This window comes from Marmota monax, unplaced genomic scaffold (genome assembly GCF_021218885.2).
Source record: "Marmota monax isolate L192 unplaced genomic scaffold, Marmota_monax_Labrador192_F-V1.1 WCK01_AAM20220418_F8-fsc00026, whole genome shotgun sequence".
Taxonomy (NCBI): Eukaryota; Metazoa; Chordata; class Mammalia; order Rodentia; family Sciuridae; genus Marmota; species Marmota monax.
Genome location: NW_026693108.1, coordinates 15,110,391 through 15,126,495, shown reverse-complemented (window position 1 = coordinate 15,126,495; position 16,105 = coordinate 15,110,391). Strand labels below are relative to the sequence as shown.

At 42.6% G+C, this 16,105-nt stretch overlaps 1 protein-coding gene across 3 annotated transcripts in view; it reads right to left on the bottom strand.

The window, feature by feature from the left end:
- Positions 1-16,105, bottom strand: part of Abcc4 (ATP binding cassette subfamily C member 4) — a 223,627-nt gene that overhangs the window by 69,650 nt on the left and 137,872 nt on the right. For 2 of the 3 annotated variants that reach the window (XM_046454929.2, XM_046454930.2), the window contains one exon: positions 5,707-5,786. In XM_046454929.2, the coding sequence (XP_046310885.1) occupies positions 5,707-5,786 (80 nt within the window). Of the gene's footprint in view, positions 1-2,997; positions 4,236-5,706; positions 5,787-16,105 lie in introns of those variants that run through there. The other variant, XM_046454931.2, reaches the window with a different exon arrangement.

The window sequence follows — 16,105 nt, the reverse complement described above, 5'->3', positions numbered from 1 at the left end:
TGTATTCCAAACAGGACGCTCTCCATTCCACTCTGCTCTTACCATCCCAAAGCCGGCATCCTGGACTCCCTTCTTGGACTTGCTCCTGGCTGGTGGTCACTAGGGACCCCCCTCACCCAGCTGGCCTGATGCCTTGTCTCGCACCTTCTCCTTTCTGTTTAACACACCATCTTCCTTTGGCTTCCCCAACACCAGTCTTCCTCTTCTCCTTTCTGCTCACTCTGCAGCTCTTCTGTTTCTCTGCTTTCTCTTTAAACCTCAGGAACTCATGGCCCTTCAAAGGACTTCCCTGTCTCTGGGCAACCAGTGCCCAGGGTCACTGACTACCTCCTGAGGGAAGAAGACGCAGGCTCTACACTGGTACCAGCTCTTTCTGAAGCACTCCTGCTTCCAACTACCCACAGCACACCCACCTCTGGAAGTCTCATGAGCTCCCCAAGATAAGACAACTGAAAGTGCACACCTGGGATTGGAAACGTGTCTCCTGCGAAAGTCTTAACCATTCTCCTGCAGTGCTCCCTCTTTTGTAACTTTGTCACCCAGCATTGCACTGGTGGCTTTCTATGGGTCCCTCCCAGCGTCATGCCTCAGAAGACAGGATCCCATTCCACTCAAGTTCTGTATCCCCAAGCCCAAAACGGGGCCTGCACACATAAGACACTCCATAAATGCTTGTTAGCAAATGAAGATAAAGGCTCTTTTTCATCTCTGTACATCCAACACACAATAAAAGCAGCTCAATAAAAGATCAGTGGGGTGGGGCATGGTATAGGAATAAGAAGAACTGAAAAGCATTAGTGATTCTTTTCAAAATTCATACATTTATAATAGAAATAATGTTTTCCTGTTGGGGGAATTTCAAGATTTTTCAAAATACATTTAACTGCAAACAGTGTCATAAAATATATCTGCCCACTAAATATCACAAATATTTGCATTATTAAATTTATATTTAAAAATACCATTAAAATGCTATTAAAAGATTACAAATATGGCATCTATTAACAATTCAATCATTATTTTAAGAAAATGAGGTTTTACAATCATGCTTCTGTATTTATACTCATCACATACTTAAAAATATGAATTTCAGTGATCTATGCTTTCTTTTTTGGTTTACCCACATACAACCTCTTTTGAGGGCCAAATTCCTGTTCAAACAGTCTCCCCCTCATTGATTTCTCATACCTGAGATCTAGATAAACATCTTCAAATACCTGTATTTGATTCCTGTTTTCATAGAAATGCCAACTTTTAAGTTGACAGATAACTTAGTTTTCAAAATCTTGTTAATATTTATAGAAGTTACAATTGTTCAAACAGCAAAGAAACAACATATCTGAACAACACTGCTAAGCCAGATGTGCAGTGACAGTCCCTAGCTAACTTGCCTGATAAACCCAGGGCAACCTACCCAGAACCTGCAGGCTGTTACCTCATATTCTATACATAATATTTGCAATGGTATATTTATGTCTTATGATATATTTGAAACATCCTTCCATTTTGACCTACCCTTCTACCCTCATCTGTCAAAAACTCACCTTTAGATCACTACTGTTCCACGACCTGTCCCATCTGCCCTCCACACATTCTGAACTTCTCACTCTAATGTAGGCAGCTGCAAGTGGCAAACATTTTCCAAACTAGATATGACGCTGTTTTCCATGAGCATTCTACAGTGACTAACAATATAAAAAACTCTCAATGCTCACACAAATACAAATCTTTTGTTGAAGTACCAGGGACACAGTCAGGCAAATAACCCCTTCCCAGTGAAAGAATTTGCTCACCTTTTAATAGGATTTCCTTATTTCAGTCATTTCATCAGAGTAACTCTGTCCCTGGTTTCTGCCTGGCTTCTACAGAGCACAGTGGCTCTGGACATCATGCCAGAAGCAGAGGGACTATGTTCTGGTCCCTCACTGATTCCTCAGCATCAGACTCAACTGTAAACACAAGTTCTATCCCAGTGAGCCACTGTTCTGAACTCTTACTTATAAAACAATAAAACTAATCATTATCTTATAGAAAAAGTAATCAAAAATGCATGCTTTGGATATGAAACTCCACAGGGAAAAAGGAATCATATTATTTCTATAGGGATTTGATTTTAACTCTCAAAAAGCATGAGCATATGCATATCTTTAGGCAGAAAAAAAAATACAAACCAGCAAAATATCCTGATAAGTGGAAAGCTTAACTCCCTATTCATAAAGATACTAACTTTTGTTTTGGGGATGCTGGGGATTAAACCCAGAACCCTGCACAAGGTAGGCAAGTACTCTAACCCTGGGCTATATCCCCAGCGGGGTTTCTAAGCTTTGAATTTTGATTTTTATTCTGTTTGTTACTATATCCTGCCAAGTTCTTTCTGGCTCAAGAATATCAGATGATGTGCAGCTTTCCTGGGTATCAGCAAGCACCCTACCCCCTGCTAGACATCACCAAGGGTACTTCCTGATAAAACAGCCCAGTCCTTACTAAACTCCATTGTCTCAGTCAGACTCAGCAGCCGAGGCCTTCGTGCTTTGTTTCTCTGCACCCAGGGGGAAGCTGGTTTTGCTGTAAATACCCACAGAATCTGATGAGAGACATTGAAACCCTGGGCCTGCTGATGTCAACAGAGGGTTCTGCTAATGACATTAAGAACAAAGGCAGACAGGAAATTTTCTACTATCTCAATTTTGAAAGGGGCTAATGAACCCTTTAGAAGAATTGATGAGCAGACAAGAGGCTTGAAAAGTCATTTCCCTTTCAGACACCCATGCCATTGAGAGGGCAGGGCTGCTGAGACAGATAATATTCATGCTACCTGTAGGGCTTACCTGAAGGGTACTTAAATGTTTAAAAATGTATTGAAAGGTTTAGTTAGAGTTGACAAAATTTCCACTGAAAAACCAAACAACCCTCCCACCACCACCACCCTAAAGATCAACTGAAGATCAACCCTCCCACCACCACCACCACCCTAAAGAGCCAAAAGGTGAGTGCAGCTGATTGTCATTTTGACCTTGCTTCGATTTAATTCAGGAGACTATTTAGAAATGTAAGGAGCAACCCCTTCATTCGGCTCAGCTAGCAGAGCTAATAGGCTTCTAATTAATTTCCAGAAGATTGCTGTTATAACTAACAGGTTTTAAACATTTGGTTGATTGGGGAAAATGAATTGAATATAATGTATTTGATTTGGAAAATTAGTTTTCATTCTATGTGCTTACCATAATAGTGTTTATTTTAAGTTTACATGATTCCATTAAGAGTCCCAGAACACCACAGGTTGTTTTTATCCTTACACAGTCCTATCCAACTTATAAAGAAAAAAAAAAAAAAGAACCTAAATTAATTTACACTTAAGACTTTTGTTGGCCTTTATTTGAGGGCAAGTTAAATTCATTTTTGTGGCTTTAATAAAAACCTTTGCTGGCTAATATAGCAACAGGCCCCAAATACTTCAAAATGATCCGGGTGATAGCTCAGTCAAAAGCCCACTCATCGAATGCAAATCCTCCCAAGAAAGGCTCGGCACACAAGTCAGATGAGCCAGTGAGGGCATTGTTTATGGAGTTTCATTTGATTCCTCCTGACAACCATTTAAACAATGAATGTTGGGAAATGTCCCTCAAAGAATCAACAACAATGGCAGGGATCAGCGCTTTTATATTGAGCTAATACTATTTTTAAAAGGAGAAAATATTTCTTCCTGAAGGGATTATGGGAAGCCTTATTAAAGACACCTGCAAACAAAACAAGTGACAATAGATCTTTATCATAATTGATAACTGAGTTATCCTCTCTATAAAACTCCTTTCTTGGAGACAATACCATCAAGATTTACCTCTGCGGGTTGACTCAAGAAATCAGCTAATTGGGACCAATAGTATTCAACAATGATAAGTTTACCAAGATTATGTGAGCAGATTTAAAAAAAAAAAAAGGCCCTTGTCTATCTGGTTAAACAGAAGTACAACGAGACTAGAATGTTCTCTCTTCACACTGCTGAGAGTGTCTATATTGAAATTAAGTAGCATCCTTTCCCTCCACATGCGATCCGAAAAACACATGAGGGATTCTAATTAGCAGGGCTCACTCTGCTAAGCACACAGTGGGCCAGCCGGCCCTGGGAACCCAGCCTTCGCCTAACTTGAAGTTTCGAAGGAAAGCAACCTTTCACAAAATCTTCTCAAAGTAATTAACAATCACTGTCAAAATGTGTACTTCCAGTCATCTGTATTCTGTGAAAAAAAATGAAACTGTTTCAGTGGAAGACTGCTCCTGGGGATGAATAACTTAGCTAAATCCAGCAGGACACATTTACCAAATAAGTTTGAAGTAGGGGAAAAAAAAAAAATCAGAGGTGCTTGTTTGCAGTAAGAGGACTCCACCCGTGAGTCCCAGGTAAGTCTCGGTTTACTTCCCCTTGGTAAACAGTGGATGCCATCGCCCAAGGGCTACGCTGTTTGCAGTTAGATATATTTATTGCCTCCTTTCTGTGTGACTAATAGGAATTTCAGTATTCCTATCAGGACTATTACTGATTTTTCTGACACGTCTAATTTTCCAAATTAAGTAATTTGGGCTCCTTTTAAAAAAAAAACCAGTGACTCCAGAGGTTGTCCTAACCTTGGACTCAGAGAACTTCTTGAGCACTAAAGAAAAGGGAGAAGGATCACTAGGCCCAAACAGTAAATGCACTTCATAGCACTTCTTCTTACCCTTTAACCTGGCTCACGGTTGGAACTGTCAACTGGCCCTTAGGGGAAGTGAAAGGGGTTCAAACTCAGGATGCATTAGCAACAGAAGCTGGGATTTTAGAATATGTGCAGCTTTTGATAGATGCACTTCATTTCCAAAATAAACACTTAAAAAAAAATCACTGCAAAGTAGGCAGAATTAAACAATACCACATGAGATGAAATGACCCAACATTGTTCTTGAGGACCTCAAGTTCACAGACAAAACCAAATGCTTTATAGAAGATACTTCTAGGGGCTTGTTTTTTGTTTTTTTTTTTTAAGACACATTAAGACAGAGCAATCAACTTGTGAAAAGGAAAGCTGCCTAGAAAAACAAAGAAGACATTTTCTGAGATGACTTTGATCCTATGCTCAAATCATTGGCTTAAACACGCTTGCCTTTAAAGGCTTTGTATTTGCAATAACTACTCTCTATTGTACTTGTTAACAAAGTATTATTTTCACCTTATTATTACTAATCTTTTCTTTGTAAGAAACCACACCTGGTTTTATCCCCTCCACACACACACACACACACACACACACACAAAACGGTGCAGGGTGCAGTAAATATTTGGCCTTTGTGGTAATACAATGCGTAATTTAGTTAATCTGGGCTATCTTTCCGTGAGAGCTGATTGTTTCTATATTATGAAATGAGTTCACAGTAAAGCAAAAAAACCACGCCAGATACCTGGGAGGCAGGCTGAGAGCCATTTACCCAGCATGTAGCTGCCACAAACCAACCCTGACAGGACGGCATGGCCACTCCTACACACCAGGTATTACTCATGCTAACTCAGCCTCCTGATCATAACCACTCCTTTCTTCTACAAACATGGTTTTTATTAAGGTAGCACTGCACATTGCCAGGCTCAGGGCCCTACTCCCACCCCAACCCCTGTGAAAAGCCTTGAGAAAATAGGAATTTCAGCTTTCCATTGGAGAACTGTCGTTCCTGTTACATTACCTGGATGAAATCTAGAAATGTCAGGGGAAGCAAGTCATCCATATGTCCAATGTCTTTGGAGAAACGATTTAAAATTCTTCCTGCAAAAACAGGATATGAGAAATTATTCATTTCCCCAGATAGACCCTTTAAGAGAAACAATTCACAAACAAATCAAAACAATACTTTAAATGTATATGTATTCAATATATTATGCATTCATATGAAATAAGCCGATGTCAGTGGCAAAGAAAAAGAAAATAGTATGATACCTAAAGAGAAATTAAAAAAAAAAAAAACACCATCAAATGGTATTGGGCAGGGAATTACAATGTGGCCCTGATTTTAAAAATCCAAAAAAAAAAAAAAAATGTGGTGGCGGGCAGGGGAGTCTTGTAACAGTATCAGGAAGGACTAGTGGATTTTAGAAAGTTCCCTTATTTTTGAGATCCCATCTAGGACTTGAATTCAAGTGCTACTTAGGTACATCAACAAGTGCTACTTGCGTACATAAGTCAATCCTAATTGTAATATTAATTTCCGGTTGCCTATCAGAATTAATTTTGCTAAGTGGAACATTTTTTAATAAATGTAACTGTAACCTTTGAATGTCCCCCACCTCACACACACACATACCCCCAGGAGGGTTCATGACCCCTCACATTTTGGGAAAACTTGAAATCCTTCCAAGTGGTGGGTGTACTACTGGAGCAGGAATCGTTATTTCCAGAGGAGTGTGACCAATAAGAATTAAATATCCAAGAAGAAATGAAAATGATACTTGCGGATTGATTAAAGATCCCTTCCTATCATTCATTAGTAGAATCCAAGGAAATGCTATACCATAAAAACTTCAGAAATGGAAGGTTGAACTAATAAGCATCTATTCTTCTGAATGACTAGAGGGGGCGGGCAGTGGGGATGGGAGGTTTGAAGGCACACACATGCTGGGTCTACTGTTTTGCAGGTAAGCCTGAGAGACACGTTTGTATAGTGCCCCCAGGGCCCAAGCAGCTGCTTTGGGAAGCCATGCTACAGACCTGGGGCGTCTGTGCTCTTCCCAGCATTGGCAGGGGGCCTTCCTTTCTCCAGAGCCTGCATACCACAAAACAGCAGGACCATCAGCAGTCAGCCTTCCACAGCCCCTGAGGTCCTTCCTAGAACCTGGGCTCCACCAGGAAGCACAGGGTGTTCAAGTCAGATATGAGTTGGGCCTTGATTTTCCTGTCTCGGCCGTAAGACATACAGACTCCAGAAAATATCTTCTAGTGACATCTTTGGCAGGCCCTGTGATAACTTTCCTTAGCCTTTAATAACACCAGCTTTACAGGGTTGTCCCAAGGATTAAATGGGTCCATGCAGGTGAAAGAAGCTGATCACAATGCCAAGCACTTTTTTATAGGTGCTCAAAGTAAAGAGACACAGAGGTGGGGCCCTGAGTATTAGCAGGTTCTGCAGTGTGCACCTAGGAGGAAGTTTAACGTGCTAAAATGCAGATTCTGACTCAGTAGCTCAGAAGGAGCTGGAGAGTCCATTTCTAAAGAACTCCCAGATGGCCCCCTTCCGCTATCTCCCTGATGAGCTCGGAGGAGCAAGAGGTTAGGAAAGTATTAATCGGATAGGCTTGAAGAACACTATAATCAGACAGGTCATTTTTTGCCACATATTCTTTTAGATTTTGTAGCCTATCTAGTTATTTTTTAAAATATTTTCTTTAGTTGTAGTTGGACACAATACCTTTATTTTATTTATTTCTATGTGGTGCTGAGGATTGAACCCAGTGTCTCAAAACGTGCTAGGCAAGCGCTCTACCGCTGAGCCACAACCCCAGCCCCTATCTAGTTATTTTTTAACTTTTCAAAGTATCAATAACGAAAGACAGAAAAATACACCTTAAAAAATATTAAAGACATGATTATAACACTTGCTGCTTCCTCAAAGGAAAAAGCTACAACTTTTTAACACAGGCAAGGTTCAGACACACAAAATATGATTCAGCTTTAAAAATGTCAAGAGCAAATTAAAAAAAAAATTTTTTTAAGATGAAAAGGCTACATAGAGATGAGCAGTACATGAAAAGCAGTCCTTTACCTTTTATTAAAAATAAGAATATAAAGGTCTGAGAAATCCAAGGTTTGCAAACAGCACAGAATAGAGGAGAAACACAAACCACTGAGAATAAGTCATCTCCTCACACAGCTACTACAACAACTGAATGCCAAAGATAGTCCAAAACTTATACTCTTATTCACCAATGAGCTGGGTGAAGAAAAGGAACGGTGTTCGGAGAATATGTCCACCTGGCTTTGTGGCAGACTATTGGAATCAGAGCTGTGGTGTCAAGTTCATGGCCCAGCAGTCATTTTCTCAGAGGTCCCCAAATCCTGCATGCCAATTCATCCCAATGGCATGTGGCCTTTGCTGAAAGGTGCCAGGAGACGCAAGGGAAGAGGAGCCACGATATCCTGAGGGGAACCCAGTCCATTTTTAGCCTGTTCTGGTAGAGAGTGCCGGCAAATCTTGCCTTCCTGTACTGCCTTCCTGTACTGTACTGCCCAACTGTTCCTGCTGCTTATTCAGTGACTTAAACTTCTCATGAATGACAGCTCTTCATATACTGGGAGAGGGTTAATCACAGACTTCTCACGAGCAACTTGCCCTCAATTATCCCTCAAAAGACAGAGTCCTGGCCTGGCCGTGGCCTCTGTGCATGCTCACATGGCCAGTCTCACTTCATGCCAGGAGCCCATGACTAAAATCCATACCAGGAACTGTCGGCATACCTCAAGTGGGAACCCCATTTCCCCCTTTCTGCACAGGACATACCCAGCCAGGAAACACCCCGGCACAGTACATTCTGGCAACCAGAGCATACCTGGACTTCCATGACTGAGAATTCACACCAACGCTATCCTGCATCACACAGGCAGATTTTCAGGAACAACAGTGGTGATATGAACAAATTGGAGAGTTCATCCCTTCTGACCTATAAATTCCATTTTTAGGAAATATCCCACAGTGCAAAGATATTCAAGGTGGCATTATTTGGCAAGTCAGAAGTGGGAATCAATCTAAATGTCCCAAAAAATGGTCTTAATGTGTTATGGGTAATTTTAATTTTTATGTTTTTTTTTTTTAATTTTTGGTGACTAAGTATTATTTGTGTAAAAATGTGAAGTGGAAGAGGAAAAGAGAAAGAAAAGAGACAAGGAAGGTTGTTGGGAAGACTGACCTTCATCCATCACATTCAGGGTCTACTTAACCGCTCTGGTTCACATTTTTCTGTCTTGTCCATGAGAAAAAATGTTTCGAAAGAAGATCTAGAACTTCTTCTCAAAATACAAATCAATAAGAAAGGTATCTGAAGAACTGATCCTAGAAATTAATCTGGAGTTAGCATCACCTGTAGAATTCTGACTCCTCACCCAGAGCCAAGACTCCTCAGCTTCTGTCTCACTAAACCATCACTTAACACATGGAACTTCCCATGTCTAGTTTGAACCCCATTTTTTAAAAGTTATATTTATATTTATAGATAAAAATATTGTGGTATATTTTTATTGAGGTATATTTCATATCTCTTCAATTTATACATTTTAGTTACACAATTCAATGGATTTTAGTAATTTTATTGTGTAGAAATCATCACCTAAAATAAGCTGAAGACATTTTTACAGCCCCATAAGATCCCTCCTGGCATCATGAGATCAAAGCCAGCCTCAGCAACTTAGTGAGACCCTGTCTTTAAATAAAATTTTAAAAAGGGTTGAGGCTCAGTGGGTTCAATCCCTGATGCAAAAACAAAAAAAACCAAAAAACTCCCTCATGTTACTTATATTGAAGCCCAGATTCAGGTAACCAGAAATCCACTTTCTACCTCTACAGAGGTAGGTGGGATCATATAGGTGGGATCAGTATGTGGCCTCTCATGTCTGGCTTCTTCAGCTAATATGCCTGAGATTCCATCCATGACACAGCATGGACCAGTAAGTAGTTCCTCTTTTAAGCCCTACTCTTTGCCATAAAAACTGTCTTAGGAACCAACAAACCAGGCCCCAAGAGGCCATGACTACCTGACCTTGAGGGTAAAAGTGGATGTGTTCAGTGAACTCTTTGCCATTATAAACTTCTACATATTCACATTTAGATACGCATAAAAGTTCATACCAAGAACTCACCGCTGGTTCTGCAACCTAATTCTTTTGATAAGAACTGGACCCTGGGATGTAGCTCAGGGGTAAATTGCTTGCCTAGCATGACTGAGGCCCTGGGTTCAAGCTGAAGGAAGGGAAGAAGGGAAGGAAGAAGGAAAAGAGCAACCCGCCTTTGGGCTGATATCCTGCAGAGCTGGAAGCGAGAGGTGCTGGGTTTGAGTTGGGCATTGCACATGTGGACCCTCACAGACCTGTAGCCAGTGGTAGACAGAGTGGACAGGGACAATAAGTACAAGAACTACCATCTTGGAGAGACGTGGAATCTAAATCCAGGCAGCCCAAACAAGAGAGCATACAGTCTACCCAATGGGACAAGGAGAATAGACTTGTACACTCCAGGCAGAACAAGATGGCAGAACAAAGACTGGTCCAAAGTAAAGGGCATTGAGTGGGAACCCTGCTGAGTCTCTAGGCTGGAAAGGGTCACTGTGTGCATGATGCTGTGGGCCTGGGAGGTGAGGATGCCATTCAAGGAGTGTGCCAGCATCATTCTACACAAGACAAAGATCCATTCTACTCATTCAGCCAGACCAACGTTGAGAACAGAATAGGAGCTATAGCTGTCTGTGGGTCTGGCCCATCTTCTTTGTTCTTCCAGTCAGAAGAGGCCATCCACAGGTGGGTGCTCACAGAAAAGCATAAAACCGAAAGAGCCCCCTGACCAAAGCCCCGTGAGGTCCTCATTCTCCTCTAACACTCAGGAGCAACAGGACTCCAGACAACTTATTCAAATTCTAGTGAGACTCAAATTCCTTATCTTAAAGATGAGGAGTTGATAAATTTCCTCCAACTACTTCACAGAGTCAAAGATTCGCAGGATACGAAATGGTGCTTGGAAAGGCCTCATCTAAATTCAGAACATCTAAAGTCATTACTGTAAGATTTCAGAGCTGGAAGAGGCATGAAAGATCTCCAGAGCCAATGATTTCCAAACTCTCCTCTGAAGATGATGAGATTCCACCTTGAAGAATGTCCAGAAGGTAGAGACTGGCCTCGCACAACTCTAGATACCCCCCTTTCTCCCATGGCTGCTTGTCCCCTCCCCAGGTTCACAAGGAGCTCGCCTCTGAAGAAGGACTCTGCAGGAAAGAAAAATGTCTGCCGCTCTTTGTGGACCTCACTCCTCTTGTTAGAGCTGAGGAGACAAGGACCAACCAAGGTGCTCAGGGAGACTCATGTTTCATAAGGGGGTGGATACTGTCTGCCCAGCCTGCTGGGGATTTCCAGGCTGCGGGGAGAGAAGCTTGGCAAACCTCATTCTTCAGAGCAAAGTCCTCTGCTGGCTCTTCCATTTTTCTGAGGATAGAGCCATTGACTGATTTTTTTTTCCTGGTTCTCTTCCTGAACTTTTCTTTCTTTCATTACTTTCATTTCCTGTTTACTGATGCACTCCCAATCTTATCTCCACTCCCCATCTCCCAGGGCTTACTCACACACCCCACTATCCTACAAAGCATCTAAGCTCCATGCAACTACACTAAACAAAAGCCTTTGAAACTGATCCACAATGACCCTTGCCCAACTTCTCAAGCTCTTCCTTAGGCCAATGCCCAAACACTGAGCAGAACACTTAAGTCACTTATGACTTATCTTTATCTCACATCATAACCAGCATGTTTTAATTTTCCATTTAAAATAACCTCATTTGCATCTTTATTTCTTTTATCTATCAGATCAATTCTATTAAGTTTTTAGGAACAGGGAGGAGAGGAGATTGACAGGAGGTACCCACTCAGCTTCCCTTCCATTCCTCCTGACTGTATCCATGTTCTGACTGCGGAGCTTCTCTGTTTATCTATCAGAAAGGTCCTGAACCCCACTCAGCTCCATCTACAAACTTGAACTTCTTTACCTTTATTGGATAGCTCTGGATAATGGCATTGCCCTCTCAGGAACCCTCCAGAGCACTAGCCACAGTTAACTCACCCAAGGTGACTAGGGGACCTAATCCAGAGACTGGCTATCAAATCATTCAGATGCCCCCTCAGCAAATGTGAGTCCATGAGAGAAGCAGGAAAAGCAGTGGAAGAACCATTCATAGCAGAGAGGAGAGGCAGAGGGCCCCCTGAGCCCTGGACAGTGGCCCTTTGCTTCCATAAGGACCAGCCCAGTTCCCAGATGGTTACCCTTCCTCCAGCTGCTTGAGCTGCCCCAGGCTCCCTCCTGTCCACCCCTCCTCATCTGACTAACGCAGGGAGATTCTGGCCCTAGCAACCCAAAAGCCTTGGCCACGACATTATCACTTACCTGACAACTCACTAACTAAAATTTCTTGGGGAAAGAATGAATCCTATGAGACTTAAATTTCCAAATTGGCAATTACTCTTTTAAGTAATAAAGCTTAATATATTTCAATTGCTCTGGCAGAAACTTTTTCAAGTGGATTACAGACTTCTGATTCCTTAAATGCACACATCTCTGGACAACACAAAAGCTCAACAGCGTAATTGTTTTTTAAAGGTGGCAATGTCCTTGGAAGCACCTAAATCACTTGGATGAAGCCCCTCACCAAGGACTTTGGCTCTGTATTACTGGGTTCTCAGGAGACACATTTTGCCATGGTTCTGGGCCTCCATTTTGCTTTAGTGTTGAGAATGGAGGAGATCCTACAATAAGTGGTAAAAACAGGGCCTGAAATGAGACTCAGAAACATAAGCAGTGTCCCCATAAAGGCACAGTGCTGTGAGACTGTGCTTGGTGAGACACTATTCTTGCTTGCTTCCTGATATCCCTGAGGTCTGGACACATTCTCAGAATACACACAGCATAATTTGTGCAGTGAGTTAACTGTTCAAGTGTGTTATTTTTTGCATATACATCTAGACTTATACACCTCTGTAAACACAGACTATATTTCACATGAGATCAATAACAAAGTGTGTGTGTGTGTGTATAATTTTGATAATAACAGGCTATAAACCCTTAAGGAATGTTCCAACTCTTTTTAAAATATGGAAAATTTTCTGAGTAGAGGCACTCTTACACAAAAACATAAACAAATCCATAAACTAAACTTAAGAAAAGAGGCTCTTACTGAAAAGAGACTATGAGACCCTAGACTTGCTCCATGACCATCTGCCTGCATGACCTTCAGGGAACAAAACTGGGAAGATGAATTCTACAAACAATGCTCCCTTGTCTTCCTCGGTCTGTAAACACATCAGGGAATTTATCAGGACACTGAAGGTCCATGGGCAGAGTGGCTTTATTCGTTTATTTGTTTATTTTGGTACTGAGGATTGAATACAGAGGTGCTTAACCACTGAGCTACATCTTCAGTCTCTTTTATTTTTTATTTTGAGACAGGGTCTCGCTAAGTTGCTTAGCGCATCACTAAGTTGCTGAGGCTGGCCTAGAACTTGTGATCCTCCTGCCTCACCTTCCTGAGCTGCTGGGATTATAGGCATGCACCACCACATCCAGCCACAGCGGCTTTAATCAGAAATAATCATAAGGACTCTGATCTGCACAGTCATTTCCAGAGCTCTGGGTGGGGCCTGAGATTCTGTATTTCCAACATACTCCGAAGGGATGCAGATACTTAAGGTCCAGGGACCACACCTTAAGTAACAGGGAAAAATCTGTAAAATTTATGAAGCCAGCCCTTCTGCTATCAAGAGCAAATGGTTTTTCTTTTTTCAAATTTCAAGTCTCTCCTTCCAATGCTGTTTCATGCCACCTTCTTCAACAATGTTTTCCGACTGTGGGACATCTGGTACCACAGCAAGTGTTGGGTTTATCATCATCCCAGTCACTTTCCCTGTCTTACTCTTGAAATCATCTGTCTGAGCTCCACGAAAGAGATTTAAGATTTCCAGCCGCAGAATGAGGTTGGGTACAGTGACCTAAAGATACTGCCATGATGACACAGAAGCTCTCTAGAAAGCCAGAGAAGATCCAGAGAGGGGGATACTGGGCTCCAGGTGTAGTGGGGTGGAGGCAGCTGTCAGAAAAGGAGGGAGGAATGGGCATGCACCAGATGCAGACCCTGCAAGGGCCAATGAGTGGCACAAAGGACGGAAGGACAGACAGGAGAGGAGAGGCAGTCACAGATCAGAAGAGCATCACCGCTCACCAGCCCAACAGATCCGGAGAGTATCAGAGGTGCCACCTACCCTTATAGACATCCAATTTAAGCAGCAGCCTTAAATGGGCACATGCTCACCCAAACCAATTTCTTAAACTAAATTTGGCACACAGGCCCAGGATGGTGCTGAGGAAGAGGCCTCCTGACCTCCACTTATAGCCCTTCTAAGACCCCATCTTCCTGACACAGCAAATATGGGCAAAGCACTGAGAGTTGTGTGTCCTTCTTCTTCCTGCCCTACCTCCTTATCCAGAGAAACCCACAACTGGGTTCTGGTGGCAAGTCTCAGACATGCCTCCTGCTTGCCTTTTGGCAGCCATGGGATGGGGGAGCCACAGGCGGACTAAGGCAGACACTGTGCAAGCGGTCCCAGTGACGCAGGGACAGGCGGACACCTGGGATGTCTCTGTCTCCTGGAAGTTCAGCTAGACCTGGGATGGCAGGGATTCAGACTCTCCTAGGGTGATGTGAAAGAATGCCTTTCTAGAACAACTGCACTGTGTCTCTTGCCTTTTCACATAATTAAGACATATTCAAAATATTCATTTCAAGGTTCCATTATGTGACATGACACATTGGAGCAAACGAGTTTCAATTTTGTGTGTGTGCTCTTTCCTTTTCTCATGAGAGCTTTCTCGTTTTGTCTCCCACCTGGAAGATCCCAGGTGGGACAGTCCAAACAAGAAGACCTATAAAAATCTCAGCTTCTTCAAGACCAAGGGCAGCCTCAGAGTCTGCCCCATCCGTCCACCTTCCGCTCTTTCTGCTTCTAACTCACAAAATTCTCTTACCTTGCACTCTTTCCACCTGTCACTCCTGGTTAGAGGAGTTTCAGGAATCCTCTCTTGGCTAACCATAATTAAAGTAAAATATTTAAAATAACTCCACCTCGGAATTAAATTACATAAATTATTGTAAGCTGAAAGAATCTATTAACAAGGGAACAAATGAATGAATGAGGGCAGAGGCGCTATTAAAAGGCATAACAGATTAGCTAAGTCCAAGGGCCCGAAGGCCAACACATGCCAGGCCTTACCCGGTTGTGGGCCCAGGAACAGGAAGATTCTCGAGGGTCATACTTTAAGGGGCGAATATACCTGGCAAAACGGCCTCAGGAAGTCATTTTTGCTACAGCAGCCCGCTGAATAGTTTGCTACAGCAAATAATCAGTACTTTATATTTTCTAAGCATTAAAAGGAGAAAAAAGTGAGGAAGAAAGACCAGACCATTTCTTTTACCCAAGATCTCATGCATATACCACCAGGAGTGAGTCTGGCCTGGACCCCTGGTATGGCCAGGGGAGTGCAGGCCTCTGGGGAGCAGTGCCTAGAAGACTTTCCAAGATGGAAACGCGTCCAACCTGAGGAAAGAAAGCTCCAGTGCCTTCCCACTGCAGAAGGCCCAGAAGGTGTGCGTAGGATTCCAGGAGATTCCTAACCCTCAGCCACAGGAAGCAGCCAGGCCTCAGAGCCCCAGCCAAGACTTTTTCTGATGCTAAGAGAACAGGAAACTGCCAATTACATGACCTCCCCTGCCACCAGAATGTACCACTTTTGTCCCAAAGAACAACCTTTTCCTCGTCAGGCATCCTGTGACGGTCATTCATGGCCAGACACTCATGAAATCTCTCTAGAAGAAAGACTGTTTGTGGGCAAATACAAAGGCCTGGGAATACCCAGCAGTCTCAAGAATGAGGCCACAGAGATGACAGCGGCAATACCCACTCATAGAGCCTTCATCTAAATGAAGAATCCACATTTCCACAAAGGCCAGCGCCAGGCTCAATCCCCGAGGTTACTGTGAATGGAAATTAGCATCTGGCATGTAGAATCAGCTCTCTCTCTCTCTCTCTCTCTCTCTCTCTCTCTCTCTCTCTCTCTCTAGTACACATACCAGTATATGTAATGCTCAAAAATAGGACAGCAAAACACTTGGTGTGAGAACATGACTAGACTTGAAGACAATGGGCCCTCCTACTCCCCACCCCATGTAAAGCAGGAGTGCTGGAAACGGATCAACCAACACCCAAATCTGATCGTCAGTTCTATCTCCAGAGCATCATTTTAATATCTGGGAACCGCCAACAGATGTTACACCAAACTGGCTGGGTTGTGTTAAT